Here is a 21,718-nt window from a genome sequence, read left to right on the forward strand (position 1 = left end):
ATACTATGTTATTATTTGTATCCCTAGTAAAGTATTCTGAGAGTTAGACTAGGTCTGTGTGTGTTTGTCTGCTGCTGATGTCTGTGTGATGAGGCAGGTTTTATTTTAGTGCAGCTGAATTATTCACAGAGTTAAAGTGCAATGGAGTGGAAAAGCTCAGTGCATGCAACTGTGAGCGTGTGTGTGTTGTTTTGTATAATCTTGAGATGGTGTGTGTTTCTTCCCAAGACCCTGTCCTGCCTTGGTTGCTTAGGAGTGTGTGTGTTTTTGTGAAGAGCCCTGAAGCTGGACATGGGGCCTGTCTGATTAATTCGGGGGTTTAGTAACACTTTTTTCATAGGTTATTCCACAGATATTAGTCACCATTCTAGACAGCATCCTTCATACTAAATAGTCATTTTAAACAAGACAGTGTGTTTATGCTGAAGATGTTATAATCTCGAACCATTGTTTTACTGAATTTTTATTTTTATAATTATTATATTGGGTAACTGTGTTAATTAATTAACCTAATGAATGCAGTCATCACTATAGTGGAGTCTTAATTGGAACCAATTGCTCTAAGAAAAGAAGTACAATGATTGACAGTTCAGTTGTGCATCAAAAGCACAAAGATGTGTTCCTTCCTACAGAGTTTGGAGAAACATTTGATATTACAGTGTAAAGTTTTTTTTATATGTAAAATTTTAGATATGAATTTAATCTTTTACGGTTATATATATATATATATATATATATATATATATATATATATTTTTTAAATAATTAAGTCTTGATTTTCCTAGACTATTAGACTGCTCAGACACACTGGTGTTGAGAACAGTTTTAATTTTTTCATATGGAAGCTACCTAAATAATAATAATAATTAAAAAAAATAATAAAAAAAAAAATTAAAATAAAAAGTTTAAAATCCCACTTTGGGAGATATAAAGTTGTAATTGTGAATTATAAATTGGGAGAATTGGGAGAAGTCCAAACTGCTAGTGACAATTCCAAGAAATATATCACACTTGTGAGATAAATAGTTGCAGTGACTTTTTTATTTTTTTGTCTGAAGCAGAAAATACGGAAGCCTGTTTCTGCCATGATACATATATATACACACACACACACACAAGGGGTGGAACGATACATGTATTCGTACGAACTGTCATGGTACGGAGTACGGACACCTCGGTTCGGTGCATGAGGCCTAATACCTAATTACAACGAATACAGGCAGTTCACCCCCAATCCAGCGCCTGCAGTAATGCAACGCTGTTTGATAACCGCCAGCAGAAGAACAGCGAATGCCATGAATTGTTCACTAGTGATGGGAAGTTCGGATCATTTTACTGACTTGGACCTTTGAGTCTCGTTCAGCAAAATGAACGAATCTTTTTTCGAGTCATTTCGTTCATTTTAGCAAAATATAATTAAAATGTTACGTGCTACTTCCCTAACACATCTACTACTTATGCAAACGTTGATCACACTACAAACAATACAAAACTAATGCTATAAGAAACAGAAAAGATTAATTCATTGTTTACCTGGGTCTTTAGTCTATGATTAGCTCACCTCACCTCTTATCTGACAAGTCTTCGGGTTTGAGTCATTCGTTTATCGTGACAGCCTCATAAGCTAAACCTATGCAGCCAGAACCGGAAAGAGAATTGATTAGTTCGTATCCCGAGTCTTCGGGTTTGAGTCGTTCATTCTTTTGTCCTACCTGGTCTCATGACATTTACGTACCTGGGTGCACTTTTTAGTGTGACATGAAATACGTACCAGTAAGTACATATCACTGCAGTTTCCAAAATAAATGAACACTTTCACACAAATTTACAGAGTTGCGATTAATAAAGCGTAATTTTCGCACAATTACTTGAAGAATATTATGCTATGACTTCAAAACAATATTAATATGCTGGGAGATTTGAAAACTGATGCTTTTGAACGTTCTTTATCTATGAGTTTTCATAGATGATGAGTTTGTTCAGTAGCTCACGGAGTACGGAGACGGACTTAGGAGACGAGAAGCACCGGTTCGAATCCTGTGTAACTACGGTTCGACAAAGCAGTTGAAGTATGTGTAAAAGGAAGTTCAAATGTCACATCTGCATCAGCCTAATATGTTTTTATATCAGTTTTGCATTTGTTAACACTATCGGGTAGGTTTAGGGCTGGATTTGGTGTAGGGCATATTTCCAACAAGACAGAGCATTAATCTTTAGCAACAGTCCACGGATATTTGTATTCTGAACCGCCGCAATACGTATTTGAAGCAACGTAATAAAAAAAACAGCAATACGTACCAATATCTACGTAATAAAAACGTGCCAGGGTTCACGTATTGAACCTGTGTATGAGGCTGTCACGTGATGAACGAACGACTCAAATCCGAAGACTCGAAACAGGTGAACTAATTCAGTGCAGAACCTATAGGATGTTGCGCATGCGCGACTGAACGAATCACTCTCCGAGATGATTTGTTCTTCCCGAGTCACATTAAAGATTCGTTCAAAAAGAACGAATCGTTCAAGAACGACCCATCACTGTTGTGCACTTGAAAACAAAGCCCACTAGACAGTGACTATGTGCTGATTCTGAATGCGTCTCTCACATAGACTGACAAGGGAGTATACTTTAAAGGCTTGCGCACTCAACTGTTTGCGAAATGGAGCTTTGTGCTTGTGTATCCTCCTACCTCTCTCATTCGGCACAAATCCAAATATTTCATAATATTTCCATAATATTTCCATATTTGCGATGTAATTTATCTGAATGCTAAACTATGATTTATTATGTAAATGATAGGCTTTGTACTTCAGCGTTCCAACAGTGACACAGAAGCGGGCGCGCTGATGTTTGGTTCACTGTATTTTATTTACTGTCAATTTAGCAATGCTGGAACTGATGTGTTTTGTGTGTGTGTGTGTGTGTGTGTGCGCGCTCCGGCGCGATCACTTCAACTGCTTCCTTTTGCCAGCAGAATCAACTTTAAACATTTATTGTCTTATTAATAATGCATCACTGTATAAAGGTCTGCTTTTATTTGTGTACACTCACAATGAAAACAAAACGTGCTTTTGTAAAATAAGGAAAACAAATAGAATGTCGCTTTTTGCCATTTCAGTTTCCTTTCTGTGAACAAATTAAGCGTGTCACAAAAATTTACTGAAAAACTCAGCATATATAGGCTACGTTATGTGTCGCACTGCCCCCCCCCCCAGTTTATCTGTAAACTAAATAAGATATATTTCAAGAATTTATTCCTTGTATGTATAGGCCTATATGTACTGCAGATTTTACATGTAATAATATTTAGTATTTCCACATCTAGGTGGAAAAAAATGTAATTTGTACTGCTGTCTGTTCAAAATAAATGAAAAGAAACCGAGCATAGATTTTTATTTTTTTTCTGTTGTACCGAAATCGTACCGAACCGTGACATTGTGTACCGTTCCACCCCTAATATATATATATATATATAAAGGTAATTGTGAATTTTATTTCACATTTAATTTTCTCTGAATTCTGAGTTTATATTGGATTTTTGTTTCTTGCGATTCTGACTTTTTTCTCTGAATTCTGAGTTTACTTTGTGTAATTCTGTTTTTTTTCTGTCACAGAATGAAAAATAATAAAAAAGATAATTGTGACTTTTAATCTCACAATTCTGAGTTTTTTCTCAGAATTGAATGTTAATTTTATTTGTGAAGAAAAAGAAAAGTCAGAAATCTGAGATTAAAAAGTCACCTTTTTTCTGTGGTAGAAAGATGCTTTCATAAGAAACACACTTCCATACAGAATTGCTCAAATCAAGAACTAAAAAGGCTTAATAGGTCATATATATTTTTTATGTTATACAGTAGTTATGTGTTTTTAATATGCAAGTAAACAAACCCACCAACAAAAAACACTTCCTTCAAAATACTTTTTTTTTTTTTTGCTAATAAAATATTTTCCAGTAATCTGATTTTTAAGATGTTCCAATATGTTGCCTATAATGTGTAACCTGAAACAACTTGGAATGAAAACATGGTTACTGCTGTGTTTGTAGTGTTCATTTATGGTCATATCATTTTGCTCACTAAACCCTCATTATGATAATTACTGTCAGACTTTGCTTTCATATGCTGTAATATGAGAGCTTGTGATAAAGAATGTGTGCTGATGGGGCAGTGATGGGCTGAACTGCTGACTCATGTTTGGCATTAAAGAATGATCGTCCCCATGGGGTCTTAATGAGAGATGTGGCATAGGGCTTCTGTGACCCTCCGCATGCGGTCCGTGAATCATGAGGATTGTTGCTTCAGTGCATCTTGTTTACAGATGAGTGGGGCTCATTATGTAACTGTCTGGATTCATAATAATGGATGTGTTAATTATTTTGAAGGGATAATGAAATATGAGTTTTATGAGAGATATTTACCACAGGTAGCATCAACATGTGCAAAAAATAATAAAAATTCGTAGCAGGGCTGTCAGTTGAATAAATTTGTCAGCAGATAGACATGGGACACAGAGGTAAGTGAAATACAAACAGCAGGTTTATTGAACAATGGCAGAGGGGAATCAGAGGAGCAGACAATCCAGGTACGCAAGCGGGGAATGGTGAAGTGAGACATGGAATTCTGGATGGATACGATACCGTGCTGGGAGTTGGAGACAGAAGGTAACCTCGTTTATTTGCCTTTCGATGGTAAAGGGACCGATATAGCGGGGACTCCGCTTCCAGCAGGGCAGGCGGAGATGCAGTTTGCGGGTGGAGAATCAGACCTTATCTCCAGGACGATAGACGGGGGTAGAAGACCGGCAGGCATCTGCGTAGGTTTTATGTCTCCGCACTGCCTGCTGGAGTTGGACATGAGCTCCCAAACTCTCTCGCTCACTCGGAACCAGTGGTCTACAGCTGGAACGTCGGAGGGTTCTTCTGTCAAGGGAAACAGAGGGGGTTGGTAGCAGAGTATGCACTGGAACGTTTGAAGAAAACCTTCTAGACACGGGAGATGAACTGTGGCCCACGATCGAAGACGACATCCTCCGAGATGCCGAAGGTGCGGAAGAGATGATGAAAGTGGGCCTCTTCTGTTTCTAGGGATGTGGGTAAACCCCGGAGGGGAATTAACTTGCAGGCTTTGGAGGATCTGTCCACTGCAACGAGAATGCAGGTAAACCCCTCAGAGTTGGGGAGATCAGTAACTAAGTCGACTCCGACGTGGGACCATGGACGACGTGGAATTGGTAATGGGACCAATTTTGCAGGGGGTAAGTGATGAGGAGTTTTAGAGATGACACAGGCTGAGCATCCACGAACATACTGGGAGACATCCCGGGCCATACTGGGCCACCAGTACCGAGCTTGGAGGAGCGAGAGAGTACACTGGCTGCCTGGATGTCAAGAGCCCGGGGAAGCATGAAGGGAGCCCAGAAGGGTAGATCTCAAAGAGGTGGGTACGTCGGTTTTACCTTCTGGGCCTCTCAGCGGTTTGGTAAGGGTGGCGATGCGGATCTGTTCATCCAGGGCCCACCGGATGGGGCTCATGAGGACTGCTGGAGGGAGTATGGGTTCAGGCACGGAGGGTTCGTCAGGGGCGTGAATGCGAGAGAGGGAATCAGCCTTGACATTCTTATCTCCGGGTCGGTAAGTGATAGTAAATTGGAACCTGGTGAAGAGGGCCCAGCGGGCCTGTCTAGGGTTTAGCCTCTTGGCACTTCGGAGATATTCAAGGTTCTTGTGATCCGTGATGACTGTAAATGGGTGTTGTGCTCCCTCCAGCTAGAGTCTCCATTCCTCCAGCGCCAGCTTGATGGCGAGCAGCTCCCGATTACCGATATCGTAGTTCCGCTCCGCTGGGGAAAGCTTTCTGGAGAAATAAGAGCAAGGGTAGAGTCGGGGAGGCTCTCCGTGGTACTGAGACGGCACTGTTCCAACACCGGTGGTGGAGGCGTCCACTTCCACGATGAATGGGAGTTGGGGTTCCGCATGTGTGAGGATGGGAGCAGTGCAGAAGGCCTTCTGGAGTTTCTTGAAGGCGGCTCGAGCTTTGGAGTTCCAGGATAGAGACTTGGGTTTCTGGCGGAGCATGGAAGTGAGGGGGGCTGAGAGGATACTGAAGTTCTGAATGAGTCAACGGTAGAAATTGGCAAAGCCGAGAAATCGTTGGAGTTCCTTTACAGACTGAGGCTGGGGCCAGTCACGGATGGATTGAACCTTCCCCTGGTCCATCTGGATACCATCCGCACTGAGGATGTAGCAGAGGAATTGAACCATGGGGCTGTGGAACTCACACTTCTCGAGCTTCAGGTAGAGATGGTGCTTCCTGAGTTGGTGTTGGACCTGCATAACGTGGTGGCGATGTTCAGCCAGGTTCTGGGAGTAGCTCAGGATATCGTCGATGTACACAATAACAAACTAAATAATAACAAAATAAACAAAGGTTAGGATCAGGTAAGTCAAGCATGCGATGTTTGAGACCAGACAGTGAGTGTGTGGGAGGAATGCAAGGATATAGTGCTGCTGATTAGTGCTGACAGGTGGCGGTGATCAGAAATCAGGGAATTGGGATCTGGTGAGCGTAGTTGGTGGAGACTGCGGTGACTGTGGTGACTCCCTGACAAAATTAGTTAATTATATGATTTGTGGATTAATTCATTTGATATATCACTATTTGCTGAGAAAAGAAATACAGAAGATAAATACATTATTATGACAGGTTATAAAACATTGAATGAACATTAATATGTAGCTTTAGAAGTTAAAGTGTTTATTTATCAGTGCACATACACAGTCTGACGCCTCTGCCATTTTGAATAATAACCTCCAAAAATGTGTTCTCAAAAGATGGTTGTGTACGAAAACGTTCACTCTCAGCTTTGGGAAATTCTTGGAGAGTTTCAGATTGGTTCTGCTTGGTTTGCTCACATGGCTCCCAAAATTGCTAATCACAGCATTCATTTAATTTGTCGCATGTTTCAGCTGTACTTGTTGAGCTGTTAGTCAGATGGAGTATGTCTCACTGAGCACAGGCTGGGTGATTGTGTGTTGAATGCTGACTGCTGCCCCAGTGCTTCTACTGTCAACTTTAATCTTGTAGTCTCTGTACTCATTGTCCCCGCAGTGCACTGCTTGTCCACAGAGTGATGTCATTTGTCCTGACTTGCTGTCCCTTAGAGACAGTGGCACAGAAACACCAGTAGAGTTTTGGGCTTTCTCTTTTCTTCTTTCTGAAACTTACTTTTTGGCCTACCTGTTCAAAATTACCCTTTAGTTGCATGTTCCAATGACGACTAAATGTAGAAAATCTAATAAAATCAATCATACATTTTTTTTAATAGGCTTTGAAATTTAAAATATAGTTCTGTCTAGTTATGAAAACAGTAGAAAATTCGGTAACACTTTCTATGAAGCCCATATGTATAATACATTATAAGAGTATTCTTAAGGCATTATAATGAATGCATAATGCATTATAAAAAACCTTATAATGTGTTATATCATCTTATGAATATTCATAAGAACAGTTTTAATGTATTATAATATTTACTTATTTGTGGTTATAGCTTTTAAGAATATGCATCCACTTAAGTTACAATGGATTATATTTCTCATAGTTATAATGTATTATAAGTCTCATATCTTGCCATCTTTCTTATGCTACTTTACTTAAAGCCATCAATGACCACTTATAAGTATAGTAATAATAATAGTAATAATTTTTTTTTTTTCTCTCAAACAGCTATAAGATCAGATAATGAGAGTTAGCTGACATGTAGTTGCAAAATTGCTTATAGTCAATAGACGAAGGGGGCCATCAAAATAAAGTGTAACATAACATATAAACATTGCATTTTTTTTTTCAGCTGAAATGATTAACTAGCTCACATCAAAATATTAGCCTCACATGGAACACTCAAATAACACTCCACACCTAACCACTTACAAGATGTAGTAAGATACTGTGCAGATCTTAAATAATGTCAAGATATATAGTCCATTATAAATGTGAAAGTAGATTTAATTTGGTGTTCATTGTGTTATAAATAATCATAATCTTAAAAGTTATAACCACAAATGCATAAGAGTTATAATGTATTATAATTGTTGTTATGATTATTTATAAGACGGTATAACATATTATAAGGTTTTTTATAATGCATTATGCATTCATTATAATGCCTTAAGAATATCCTTATAATGTATTATAAATATGGGCTTCATAGAAAGTGTTACCGAAAATTCTGTTTGGTAAACTAATGGTAATGGTAAATTTTCCTTTAATGTAAAAGCTGTTAGAAGACACACAACAGTAAGTTTAGCAAAGTTTAGATCTTTTTAATTTAGAGTACTGTTCTAAGGTTTGGTGTTGGTAAGATTTTTTAAAGGTTTTTGAAAGAAGTCTGTTATGCTCACCATTCCTTTATTTAGATAAACTCTCACATTTTATTCAAGTCATTTTGACCTGGAGAGGATTTTCTTTTTGCTGAACAATGCTTGTTTATATCATCACATTGGACTAAAACCTACACTCACACATAAACAACTTCCCAAAAGTTTCTTGATCATTTTTAGATTTTTTTTTCCCCGCACCTTGTCACACTTGTGGTGTTCGCAGTCAAAAAAGACAGACCTACAAGAAATTGCTTATAAAGTTCTCATTATGCAAATATCGGATTCAATCTATTTATGAGCTTCTTTTCTTATAAATTTGATCTGGCTTTAAGTTTTTGACTGAATCTGAGATGCATAAGCTCAGGTCAGTGTATCAATGTGAATAAGCATGAGGTCCATAATCTATCAGTTCCAAAAGGAAATACAAAACCTGTGCTAATGAGAAATTGAGGCTTTTTAGCAAAGCACCATGGTTAAAATATATTTAAATTATTCAAAAATTGTTTAAATTATTTACCAACCAAAACCCATTTTTGCTCCATTTGTCACTTATGTTCATTTTGTCTTAATTGTGCATCATTGTATTAATGGTGTTACAAATTCTGTGTGGATTACATATGTGTAAGTCATTTAGAAAAATCCCAAGTAAACAATTTCTTCCATTTAATTCAAAACTTTTTAACTTATTCACATCTGTTTTTCAGCTGTATGGTGTGCAGAGGTGGAAGAACGTTTGGTGAACTATTTACTCTCCCCTGACCGATACAACAAGCTGATCCGTCCGGCAGTCAACAAGAGCCAGCAGGTCACCATTGCAATCCAAGTGTCCCTTGCCCAGCTCATCAGTGTGGTGGGTAGTTGAAACATGAGGAGCTGCCACACATGGCACATTTTATTAAGTCAATGTTTATAATATGTTTATGTTTGTATTTCAGAATGAGAGAGAGCAGATCATGACCACAAACTGTTGGCTCACTCAGGTATGAGCAGTGGAACTTTTGTGTTTGGGTTGTAATATAAATAAATAAATCTTTCTAAATTATGTTTCTTTTGCAGGTATGGAATGATTACCGGCTGATGTGGGATCCAGAGGAGTATGAAGGGATCAGGAAAGTTCGCCTTCCCTCCCAGCATATATGGCTGCCTGACATTGTCCTGTACAACAAGTGAGTCATTTATCCACCCTCATGTCCTTCCAAACCTGAATGCCTTTCTTTCTTTTGTAGAAAACAAAAGAGAATATATTTGAGAATATTTCAACTCTTTTTGCTGATACACTGAAATTCTGTGGGGTCCAAAACCACACTGGATCTCAGTGTCTTTCATTGCATGACCAAAAATTCTAAATATTTTTATGTGTGCTGTAGAAGAAAAAGTCATAGGTTTGGAATGACATTGTTCATTTTTTGCCGAACTATCTCTTTAAATAATTTACAAGCAGTTTTATTTGTTCAAAGGTTGAATCCTTATAAAAAAATACAGGTTGCAGGAGGAGTCTTATTTCGTAATCTTTTTATAATACTGCATCAATGCAGGATTTGGACAGGGTTTCACCTTTATCAAGGGTAGAGTTACTGCGTTAATCTCAGGAACTGAGACTGAGATTAGAATGACAGCGTTTTTCGCATGATGATGAGCTGGCACTCAGGATAAGAGTATCAGCTTTAACTTTCCTTTATTATGCACTTTATCATGCACACAAGCAAAAAAGGATACTTTGCTTTTTATATTTAAAACAACAAATTTAAAACAATGTGTTTGTTATTTTTAGTGCTGATGGGACATATGAAGTGTCTTTCTACTCCAATGCGGTTGTGTCAAATAACGGTGAGGTTGCCTGGCTACCACCAGCCATTTATAAGAGTGCCTGTAAAATTGAGGTCCGGGACTTCCCCTTTGACCAGCAAAACTGCACACTCAAGTTCCGCTCATGGACTTATGACCACACAGAAATCGATCTCATCTTGCTGTCGGACTTTGCCAGCCGAGATGACTTCAAGCCAAGTGGTGAATGGGATATTGTGTCCTTGCCTGGTCGCAAAAACGAAGACCCAAATGACGCCACATATTTGGATATAACGTATGATTTTATCATCAGACGCAAACCGCTGTTCTACACCATTAACTTAATCATTCCATGCGTTCTCATCACTTCACTGGCCATCTTAGTTTTTTACCTCCCGTCAGACTGTGGAGAGAAGATGACTTTGTGTATCTCTGTTCTTCTGGCCTTAACTGTGTTCCTCTTGCTTATTTCCAAAATCGTACCCCCGACCTCACTCGCTGTGCCCCTCATTGGAAAGTACTTGATGTTCACTATGGTCTTGGTGACTTTTTCAATTGTCACAAGTGTGTGTGTGCTAAACGTGCACCATCGTTCCCCAAGCACACACACTATGCCCAAGTGGGTCAAATACTACTTCCTGTTCCGTTTGCCTGGTTTCCTATTCATGCGACGACCGGGAGAGTCCAACAAACACGAGAAATTTCACAGGACGCACCAGCAGTGCTCTTCATCAGATCTCCCAGCAAAAAGTGAGGCGGATGAGACTGATTCCACCTTCTTTGTCAATGAAGATGCCAAGCACATTGGTTGGAGACCTGGCGAGTTGCAGGAAAGCACAGAATTTCGTAAGCGAATGGCGGTAAAGTGCTCTGCAGACATGGAGGAGGCTGTGAAGGGGGTCCGATATATCGCTGACAAGTTGAAGAATGAGGATGATGATGAAGGGGTGAGTGTTGAGTTTCACTTAAATGAACTGAAATAATAAAATTGTTCAATGGACCTATCTAAATTTGGTATTTAATGTATTTGATATTGTGTGTGTGTGTGTGTGTGTGTGTATATATATATATATATATATATATATATACATACATACAATATATAATATAATGCTGAAAGTTCGGCTTTGTCATCACAGGAATAAAATGGATTTTAAAATATATAAAAAATAGAGAAAGCTTAACAACTCCAAACTTTTGAATGGTAGTGCAGATATATCAAATATAAATTCAAATAAATCTGCATATTCTCTCTTTCTCACAGATTATCGAGGACTGGAAATATGTGGCTATGGTGATCGACCGTCTGTTTCTTTGGATCTTTGTTTTAGTGTGTGTTACAGGAACCGTCGGCCTCTTTATGCAGCCGCTCTTCAAGAGCTATAACATACCCTCCGCTGATGATTTGTAGATCACATAAAGTCAGACCAGCTTCAACCCAACCCATATGGCTGTTTATTTTCAGTGCACAACCTAGTCTTATCACAAACTTGACATGACAACCTTCTTATTTCAATAAGTATTGTAGCAAAAAGCCCAACAATGGACTTCAAACCAGACACATCATTAATTGTTAAGCTCTGTGTGCCATTCAGTGCACAATGTCACAAAATTCTTAGATGCCGTTGAGTCAGAGCACAATACTGGACACACACTGAATATTTAGCTGCCCTAACACTGACCCGAACTCAAAAACCCTTCGGAGCTGTCATTCAACCACAACATTTAGCCCTGGAGGCCTCAACATTCTCTAACCTCTCATAGAAAATGAAGCTCAAAATCCCGAAATGGCTCTAAACCAACTCTCCCCTTGACTTGATTTGTCAAAACTGAGTGTTTTTCTTAAACATATTCTGATTTTCTGAAATTTCCAAATGCTTGTGTGCAAGATGCATTCAAATCTGCACACTTCTACATAAAAAAACACTTGTTTACATCAGAGAAACTCATCATAGACCTGTAATGTGTTTAAGGTGCTTTGACACATCAGGACTATAGTATGTACTGTCTTTAAAAACATCAATCCTCAATAGCAATGTGGGTATTTATTTAAGTCAAATAATAAGCTTTTTACTGGAATATAGATCTTACACCTTAACATACTGTACACACATGTGCATGCACTGTTCTTTAATGCACATTTTCACATCATTTTCCCCCTTATTATATTTAGATTGGTTTAAACATTACATGAACAGCATCTTGCAGCAGCATTTTGATCGATCTTTACAGACAGATTTTTGGACATGTGCTGTCATTGGAATGATTGATGAGTACTTAATAAATAATTATTACTTATTTTATTATGATGGTTATGTAATGTATTAAGAAAAGAATAAATTGAAACCATACAAATTGTTTTGTCACTTCTGCTCCTTCATTTACGTACATTTTGCTGCTAATGTATGATTACAGATACATTTTTATATACAGCTTATGAATATATAAATAATTAACAACCAGCTTATCGGTTTTTGTTAATGTTGGCTTAGTAAAGTTTCTATGCTGTTTTCAATAAAATTATTCTGTGTGTTTAGCACAATCTTTAAAGAATAGTTAGCCCAAAAATAAAACCCTCAGGCCATTCAAGATGTAGATGAATTGGTTTCTTCATTGGAACAGATTTGAAGAAATTTAGAATTACATCACTTGTCTACTAATACATCCTCTGCAGCAAATGGGTGCCGTCAGAATGTTTTGCTTTTGTGTTTTCTCTGGTGAGAACCTGTTGTCCATTTACAGTTGTGCTCAAAATTATTCATAGCCTTGGTAAATATGACCAAAGAAGGCTGTGAAAATAAGTCTGCATTGTTTATCCATTTGATCTTTCATTTATTTATTTTTTTATTTTTTTTAAAGTCTAACCTTTAATTGAAGTAAAAAAAGTGGGGGAAAATCACATTAGGAAATAAATATTTTTCTCTAGTACACAATGGCCTAATGCACAGTGAGGAGGAGAGTTTGAGTGGCCAAAGACTCTCCAAGGATCACAGCTGGAGAATTGCAGAGATTAGTTGAATCTTGGGGTCTGAAAGCCTCCAACCCTCCCCCCCCAAAAAACAGCCCCTACATCACCACGTTTTTCCGGGTGATGTTTTTGTTTCCAAAAACAAGCTCCAGCATATTCAGTTATCAGACACGACTGGAACTTCAAATAGCACTGGCTTCAATGGTCAGATGAAACAAACAAAACAAAAAAAAAGAGCTTTTTAGCAGCAAACACTCAAGATGGGTTTGGTGAACACAGGGATAAAAAAGTACCCCATGTGTACAATGAAATATACTGCTGTATCTTTAATGTTGTGGGCCTATATTTCTGCTGGAGGTCCTGGACATCTTGTTTAGATACATGACATCATGGATTCAATTAAATACCAACATATAAAAAGTAAAAAACTGACTGTCCATGCTAGAAATCTTATAATGGGCTGTGATTAGATCTTCCAGCAGGACAATGATCCACAAACAACATCAAAACCAAAACAAAAATGGGTCACTGAGAACAAAACAAGCTTCTGCTGGCCATTCCAGTCCTCTGACCTGAACCCTGCAGAAAATGAGTGGTGAACTGAAGAGAAGAAGCACCAACATGGAGCTGGGAATCTAAAGGGTCTGGAGTGATTCTGAGTGAAGGAATGGTCTCTGATCTCTTGTCAGGTGTTCTCTAACCTCATCAGGCATTATAGGTGAAGATTCAGAGCTGATATCTTGGCAAAAGTATTGAATAAAAGTGTATGATTAATTGTGGCCAATGTGTATTAGAGAAAAACATTTATTTCATAATGAGATTTTTCTCCCATTTTAAATTCTCATTCTTCAATGAAAGGTTAGATTCTTGTACATTTTTAAAATAAATGATCAAAAGGATTAATGATACAGATTTATTTTCACAGCCGCCTTTGATCATATTTACCATGGTTATGAATAATTTTGAGCGCAACTGTATATCAAAATGCACTGACATATTTGTTTAGAACTGTGTTGGGCTGTTTTTGCTTGTAAACAGTGCTTGATCTGTGCATATTTCTCCTGATTCGGACAAGATGACTTTTTCATGGAGAAAGAGGACTCTTAAGTAAAAAAAAAAGCCTTAAAGACGTTAATTGATGGAATGGAGTCATATGGATTATTCTAATGTCTTTATCAGCTGTTTGGACTCATTCTAACGGCACCCATTCACTGCAAAGTATCCACTGGTGAGCAAGTGATGTAATGCTAAATTTCTCCAGATCTGTTCCGATGAAGAAACAAAGTCATCAACATCTAGGATGGCCTGAGGGTGAATTCATTTCAGCAAATTATCATTTTTGGGTTAACTATTCTTTTAAAAACCTCTGGGTCATAAAAACTATAAAATAACTTTAGGAAAAAGAATCTGTTGAAACATAATTTTTTTTTTCTATGCTTCCACATGAATGCACTGGTAAATAAAAAATAAAAAATAAAATAAATAAACACGCATCTGCTATGCAGAAGGGGGTCTTTTCACCTTCTCATTATCACTTTAATCACCAATTCTACTTGCTGGTTTTAGTACTGTATTTTTGCTGTGTTCATTTCTGAGGAGTCTGAGATATATTTAGTGTTTTTCAATGTTAACTCATCATGACTGTGGCTCTGCTGATTTGACAGGTGGCGACGGTGCAGTCAGGGGAGTGTGCAAATGGAGGCTGAGATGTATTATTTAAAGGAATGTATGAATATTTAAGTTATTTTCCAGTCTGTTTTTGCTCTCTTCTGAAGACAGCGGTCTGTGTGCATATGCAGTGTAGATGAAGGAAGCTAATAAGCACAGAATATCAGTCAGCAACCATTAAATCATATCATAATGCCAAACGCAATAATACTAGCGTAGACTTCACAACTTTTAACTATTGCAATGCATTTTTCTGATTCTATCCATGAATTATTGATTTTGACTGAGAGCTCTGATGTGTGTGAGACATTTGACCATGTTTTTATGTGAGGTTTAATCTCATATTCAAATGATAGAGAATCACATGCAATGGCATGAGAAAAAAGTGACACAGACCCTCACGGAGGCCACAGCTGGTTCCAACTGGAGCAGAAAATCATCTGAGCTCAGACAGAAGCCATGAACGCTGAGGAGATATGTTTGCCTGAGCTGCTGCTTGGACTCAATGTGAGTGTTTACACAAGAGACTCTGCTGAGTTTTTATTTTAATATGTCTGTGAGATTGTAAACAAATGCACTCTAGACCAGTGCATACTGTTACTAAGACTAAGTTTTCACTTTTATATAGCCAAAGAAAAAAAAGAAAGAAATGTTTTTATACAAATAAAACCGAAGGACATAAAACTGGCCAAAGTTGAAGAAAAACCATCCAAACAATACTTATTGTTGGATAAAATCAGCTACAGCATAATTTACTTTACATTAAGTAGTAAGGCCCCCAAAAACACCAAACAAACAAACAAACAAAAAAAAACACACACACATACACACACACACAGTCTGGTATTTGTGGTTTACAGGGACTCTCCATAGGTGTAATGCTTTTTCTACTGTACATACTGTATATTCTATTACCCTACACCAACCCTACACCTAAACCTACCCCTTACAGGAAACTACAGGCATTTTTAGATTTTCAAAAAACTTCATTCTGTGTGAATTATTAGCTTGTTTACCCGTGGGGACCTCAATTTAGGTCCCCACCGTGACATGAGTCCCCATGAGTCTGTGTGTATTCAGGTTTAAGTCCCCACCTGAATAGAAAAACATAAAACATATATAATTCATATTTGTGAAAATCTGTTTTGGCATTTGAATGATGGAAAATGAGTTGATATAAATACACTATAAATGAACTTGCTACTATCTTATGATTTACATAACACATACAAATATCATTTGAAGTACATAGAGTATTTAAATGGCCTATTATTAATGTATTAAAATTGCTTATGTCTCAATATAAATCATATTCAATATTTATATACATACATACATACTTATATAGGCTATACAAGCTATTTCATCACTAACTTTTTACAGTCTTTTTGAATTTTTTTATTCCTTTTTTTTTTTTTTTACTCACGTTCATTACAACTGTGAGGAATTGTACTGCTGGCTACCTTGGCCAAAGAGTGACAGTTACAATTACACCGTGCAGCATTTTCTGAGTGATCTATTTGCTGAAGTGATGCATTCATCAGCCCCTTTAAACTGACACGCACGCGCTTCGCGTATGCTAGTGTGCTGTGGAACCCGAGCGCGCGCGCGCCTGGATGGATTCCATCTAGGAGTGATCTACTCACATCCTCTGCTTTGCTATCGTCTAGTGTTCTTAACAAATAACAACTACAAACTTTCATCGCTTGTTGCAAAAAGTTGTTTTTAAAGAGCAATTAATACGTTCAAATGTATTTTAGTTAGTTTCACGCAATACCAAATACTTTCTCCCAGAATGACGCTGGCAGTCATTGGTCTTTTTTTTACCCTGTTTAGCAGCATCATCGCCACCACGCCTGGTAAGTGCAAACCAATCACTGTCTCTTTCTGCCCTGTAAAGTTATTTCATAAAAATGTTTGTTTAACAGCCTTTTTTGTTTTTGAGTTATGGACTATGCATAATGCATTTAAAGAGTCGAAATATATTTATTATATGAAATCAGTTTGTAATCATTAATTGTGTGTAATCAGAATGATGTATGTTCATGCCTTGCGTACAGCACAGGATTCAATAATGCCATAATGAGTCGTTGAACAATGTTTTGAAAGGTTGTTTCAGCAATAACATCTGCGAATTATAAGAAATCTTAACATTATTTTTATTTACTCACATTTCTCCTCAAAATGTCATTTGTTCACTATGTGTATTTGAGTACACATGTCCTCAGTTGAGGTCAGTAAACAATTAGTGAAGGACGCAGTGAGCGGACTTCTGCTGACTGCCGTGTATATGAAGTGTCTGGTTTCTGTCTGTCCTTGTCTGTGTCATTACACTTAGTGTACTTCATTCATATGACTCTCTTTTATAACACAGGTATTTAGCAGTTAATTAAAGCACACGTTTTAACTAATAGAAGGTAGCATTGATACCTGGTCAATTGAGATAGTTGTATAAACAATGATTGTAAGTTGTAAGTAATTATGTCAATGATGTAATAAGATAATGATAATGATATGTGTATTTTAGCAGCTAGAGAGTTTGTATCTCTGGCAGAAAGAGAAGATGCTCTTCTTAGGGACTTGTTTCAGGGGTACCAGCGTTGGGTCAGGCCTGTTCAGCATGCAAACCACTCTGTGAAGGTCCGCTTTGGCTTGAAGATATCTCAGCTAGTGGATGTGGTGAGACAAACATACAGATTCAGAATTTTTAAGCTTAATTTGAAAGCCTAACTTTGACAGTCCTTGGTTAGTCTCTGTCCATGGTGCTGAAACACAACAGATGGAGCTGTCCATGGTTTTGAAAACCATTGAATTTGAAGCCAGTTTATCTCTGTATCTTAGGCATATATTAGGGGCATCTGCTTCTTTAGAGTCTATATATAGAAAATAATGCCTTAGAGCAGCTCCCCTCCTCCATCTTTTTTCCAATCTCCTGGTTTTATTCTGCCTCACTTTTTCTCTGAAAGGGTTTTGTTGTTCAGACGACTCGTATGATGGGAGGCTGAATTATTAAAAGAGCAGAGATCCAGAGAGCTGTAGCATCTTTAACAGTGTGCACCCACAAAAATCTATTGGTGTACAATTTCCCTCTGTGATTAAATTATTCAAACTGATAGTAATTCAGCATATTTTGATGGAAATGTATTTGCTCAGCAAATGCTGCAGGTATTCATTTCAGCAAATGGACAGACACACACTAACATTCAAAGCAGTAGTGATCTAAGCTGCTTTGAGCCTGAATGAGTATATTATGTTTTCTTTGTAAAACCTGCTTCAATGTAAGATTCTGCATGAAATCCGTCAGTATTAAAATGCGCTTTGTTAAAGCTTCAAAAAAAAAAAAAAAAAAAAAAAAATGGTAACAATAAACACCCAACATATAAAGTGCACTAAGACTTTGTGTTCCTCTCAATAATAATAATCAAAATATGATGACGTCAACTTGCTGTTGCTACATGTACACCTTGTAATGTGATTTACTTGATGCGGGCTCAGATGTGCCTGTTTGATATTATTGATTTAAAACCTACCTAAAGGCACATGTGCCCAAGAGCCTCGTAATTCAGAGTATTAGATGGCTTTAAAAGTGGTTATGCTGGACGTTTATCAAAAGATATAGCCAATGATTTTGAGGGCTATGGAAAATAAATAAGGACAGCTATTATTATGTGGGCCGGGTCACCCCTCTCAGAAGTGCTCTTCCTCAGATATCTCAAAATCTCAAGAAAAATGGGTAATAATATAAACCTGTTTGATGAAAAGTCTTTTCCCAATGTGGTTCTTTATGCTGCTTATTCTGTTTTACAGCAGACTTTAAGATTCATTAGAATCCAACCACCAGAATTAATTGTAAATTATTAGAGTTAAGACTTTGAGTTAGTAACATATATTAAATCTCTCTCTCTCTCTCTCTCTCTCATACACACACACACACACACATCTCAGTCGCTTATGGTATTATCTTTTCTTTCTTCTCCGTTAACGAATTTAGGATGAGAAAAACCAACTCATGACCACTAATGTGTGGCTATGGCAGGTATGTAACCTCAAACATCACTGTCATTACTTGTGTGGGAAATTAAAAATGGGTTGGACACAATCTAAATTAGTTATTATTTTATTATTATCAGTTATACATAATGATGACGATGATAATGATGACAATAATAATAATAATATAGTAATAATAAGAATAATCAATCAATGAATCAATGAATCAATCAATCAATCCTCATGCACAATTTAAAAGTAAACAGTTTAAAATTGAACATTTTTACTTTTTTTTTTTTTTTTAAATCTTAAATAGTTTACAGTGCATGGGAAATTACTGTGCATAGGGGAATTGTTTTTTATTTTTTTATTTTATTTACTTGATTGTAGTAATCACCAAATATTGTAATCAATGTGGTTATGGCAAAGCCCAACCATTATTACATCTAAACCTAAACATATTTCATGTAAGCTAATTGCCAAGGTAACATTGCTCATTTTCATTTAGTGTAATGTAATGCATTAAAATTACTAAAACTGAAATTAAAAATGAATAAAAAAATATTTACATGGTTTTTTACAAACAAAAACCACAATACATTTACTAAAACTTTTACATTAAAGTGAAAACAGAAAATGTAAAAATAAAAATATTTAAATATGAAAAAAAAAACTAAATAGTATCACAATGATACTAAAATAACACTTATCAGTGCAGAAGACAAATTTAGCAGTTCTCTTTGAATGCTACCTGGCAAAGTAGTGAAACCCTTTTTTTTTCTTTTGTTATAATGAACTCAGAATTATTATTATTTATTTATTTTTTTTCTGTGTAAGGAATGGCTGGATTATAAACTGCGATGGAACCCTGAGAATTATGGTGGCATCACCTCTATCAGAGTCCCGTCAGAGAGCATCTGGCTCCCAGACATTGTTTTATATGAGAAGTAAGTTTGTGCCATTTGTGTGAATTTAACAATAATGACTCATTTTTGAATATTCAAATATTAATATATATTATCCCGACCACTTTTAGTGCCGATGGACGTTTTGAAGGCTCACTTATGACCAAAGCCATCGTGCGTAACAACGGCATGATCACATGGACGCCTCCTTCCAGCTACAAGTCCGCCTGCACCATGGATGTGACCTTCTTCCCGTTCGATCGGCAGAACTGCTCTATGAAGTTTGGCTCTTGGACGTATGATGGAAACATGGTCGAACTAGTCCTCATCAACCAGCAGGTGGACCGAAGCGACTTCTTTGATAATGGCGAGTGGGAGATTCTCAGTGCCACTGGGGTCAAAGGCAGTCGACGAGACGGCCACCTCTCCTACCCCTACATCACATACTCGTTCATCCTGAAACGTCTTCCTCTCTTCTACACACTCTTCCTCATTATTCCCTGCCTGGGCTTGTCCTTCCTAACAGTGCTGGTCTTCTACCTTCCCTCTGATGAAGGGGAAAAAGTCTCTCTCTCCACCTCCGTCCTGGTGTCCCTCACTGTCTTTCTTCTCGTCATCGAGGAGATCATCCCTTCTTCCTCCAAGGTTATCCCGCTGATTGGAGAGTACCTGCTTTTTATCATGATTTTTGTCACTCTCTCCATCATCGTGACGGTTTTTGTGATCAACGTCCACCACCGCTCTTCAGCTACTTACCATCCCATGTCTCCGTGGGTGCGCTCGCTGTTTCTCCAGCGGCTGCCTCATTTGCTCTGCATGAGGGGAAACACGGACCGCTATCATTACCCAGAGGTGGAGCCTCACAGCCCTGACCTCAAGCCCAGGAACAAGAAAGGGTCATCTGGCCCCGAAGGAGAAGGTCAAGCTCTGATTAATATGCTGGAGCAGGCAACCAACTCGGTTCGCTACATCTCACGCCACATTAAGAAGGAGCATTTTATTAGGGAGGTAAGGGCTTGAAGATGTCTTGAGATGAAGGTAAAGGAAAGTTCCTAATGAATGCATATTTAAATAAAAAATGAAACTATTTTTAGACATGAGGTTGTTTAAAATATTTTTTATACAGAAATGATGCATTCAGTTGTTAAAAAGAGACAGAAATCTTTTGAAACAACGTGTTTACTATTTCAAATAAATGCTGTTCTTTTGAACTTGCTGTTATCAAAGAATTCCAAAGAAATGTTGCATAGTTAAAAAAAAAAAAAAAATTTTTAGGCAGCACAACTATTTTTAGCATTGATGATAATAATAAATGTTTCTTGAGAAGCAAATCAGCATATTAATAAAATTTTACAATATATAAAAAATAAAGTTATTTATAGTAAAATATATATACTTTATATTTACAGTATTACTGCTTTTACTGTATTTTTATTCAAATAAATTCAGTGGTGAGCATATAGCAGTCTTTTGAAAACATACAATTAAACAATGGTGTATATATATATATATATATATATATATATATATTTATATATATTTTTTTAATTTATTTATTTTTTTATTTAACATTTTTTAAATGTATTTTCTGTCCCTTGAAGTAAATTCTGTAATATTTTTTTGGCATTTGAGTTTAAATATAGTTTGTTTAATTTGAAAAATATATTTCCCTCAGCTGCATTGATTACAGTATATATTTGAAATATATTTTCGCCAGAATGTATTTGATTTTACTGATGTTTTGTAGTAATAAGGTTGCTCTAGCATACTGTTGATGTTAAGAATAATAAATGATATTATTTGATGAAGACGATGCTAGTCATGATAGTTATGATAATGATAATGAACATTCCTTCCCTCTTCCAGGTAGTTCAGGACTGGAAGTTTGTAGCTCAGGTGTTGGACAGGATTTTTCTCTGGGCCTTCCTCACAGTCTCCGTGCTCGGCACCATCCTCATCTTTACACCCGCCCTCAAGATGTTCCTGCGAACACCTCCACCTTCTCCATGACACTTGAGTCATTC

The 21,718-nt window shown here is 37.1% G+C and overlaps 2 protein-coding genes across 14 annotated transcripts in view; both read left to right on the plus strand.

Moving 5' to 3' along the window:
* Nucleotides 1-12,510, plus strand: part of chrnb5b (cholinergic receptor, nicotinic, beta 5b) — a 35,368-nt gene extending 22,858 nt beyond the window's left edge. For all 11 annotated transcript variants that reach the window (XM_058797618.1, XM_058797608.1, XM_058797617.1 and 8 more), the window contains 5 exons: nucleotides 9,083-9,228; nucleotides 9,314-9,358; nucleotides 9,435-9,544; nucleotides 10,150-11,110; nucleotides 11,428-12,510. In XM_058797618.1, the coding sequence (XP_058653601.1) occupies nucleotides 9,332-9,358; nucleotides 9,435-9,544; nucleotides 10,150-11,110; nucleotides 11,428-11,574 (1,245 nt within the window). In that variant the 5' untranslated portion in view covers nucleotides 9,083-9,228; nucleotides 9,314-9,331 and the 3' untranslated portion in view covers nucleotides 11,575-12,510. The remainder of the gene's footprint in view (nucleotides 1-9,082; nucleotides 9,229-9,313; nucleotides 9,359-9,434; nucleotides 9,545-10,149; nucleotides 11,111-11,427) is intronic.
* Nucleotides 12,511-16,424: 3,914 nt separating this feature from the next.
* chrnb3b (cholinergic receptor nicotinic beta 3 subunit b) lies at nucleotides 16,425-21,718 on the plus strand. Of its 3 annotated transcripts, none has more exons than XM_058798621.1 (6): nucleotides 16,425-16,658; nucleotides 17,327-17,478; nucleotides 18,791-18,835; nucleotides 19,627-19,736; nucleotides 19,826-20,702; nucleotides 21,561-21,718. In XM_058798621.1, exons 1-6 carry the CDS (start codon nucleotides 16,595-16,597, stop codon nucleotides 21,702-21,704), a joined length of 1,392 nt encoding a protein of 463 aa, XP_058654604.1. In that variant the 5' UTR covers nucleotides 16,425-16,594; the 3' UTR covers nucleotides 21,705-21,718. The 3 variants fall into 3 exon arrangements, with proteins under 3 accessions (XP_058654604.1, XP_058654605.1, XP_058654606.1); XM_058798622.1 differs by having other exon boundaries at nucleotides 17,330-17,478; XM_058798623.1 differs by lacking the exon at nucleotides 18,791-18,835.

Source organism: Onychostoma macrolepis, chromosome 14 (genome assembly GCF_012432095.1).
Source record: "Onychostoma macrolepis isolate SWU-2019 chromosome 14, ASM1243209v1, whole genome shotgun sequence".
NCBI lineage: Eukaryota > Metazoa > Chordata > Actinopteri > Cypriniformes > Cyprinidae > Onychostoma > Onychostoma macrolepis.

Coding starts and splice junctions, on each gene's coding strand:
- chrnb3b (XM_058798621.1), top strand. CDS start 16,595: ATGACGCTGGCAGTCATTGGTCTTTTTTTTACCCTGTTTAGCAGCATC. Junction 17,479..18,790: donor TATCTCAGCTAGTGGATGTG/GTGAGACAAACA, acceptor TAACGAATTTAG/GATGAGAAAAACCAACTCAT. Junction 19,737..19,825: donor GACATTGTTTTATATGAGAA/GTAAGTTTGTGC, acceptor GACCACTTTTAG/TGCCGATGGACGTTTTGAAG.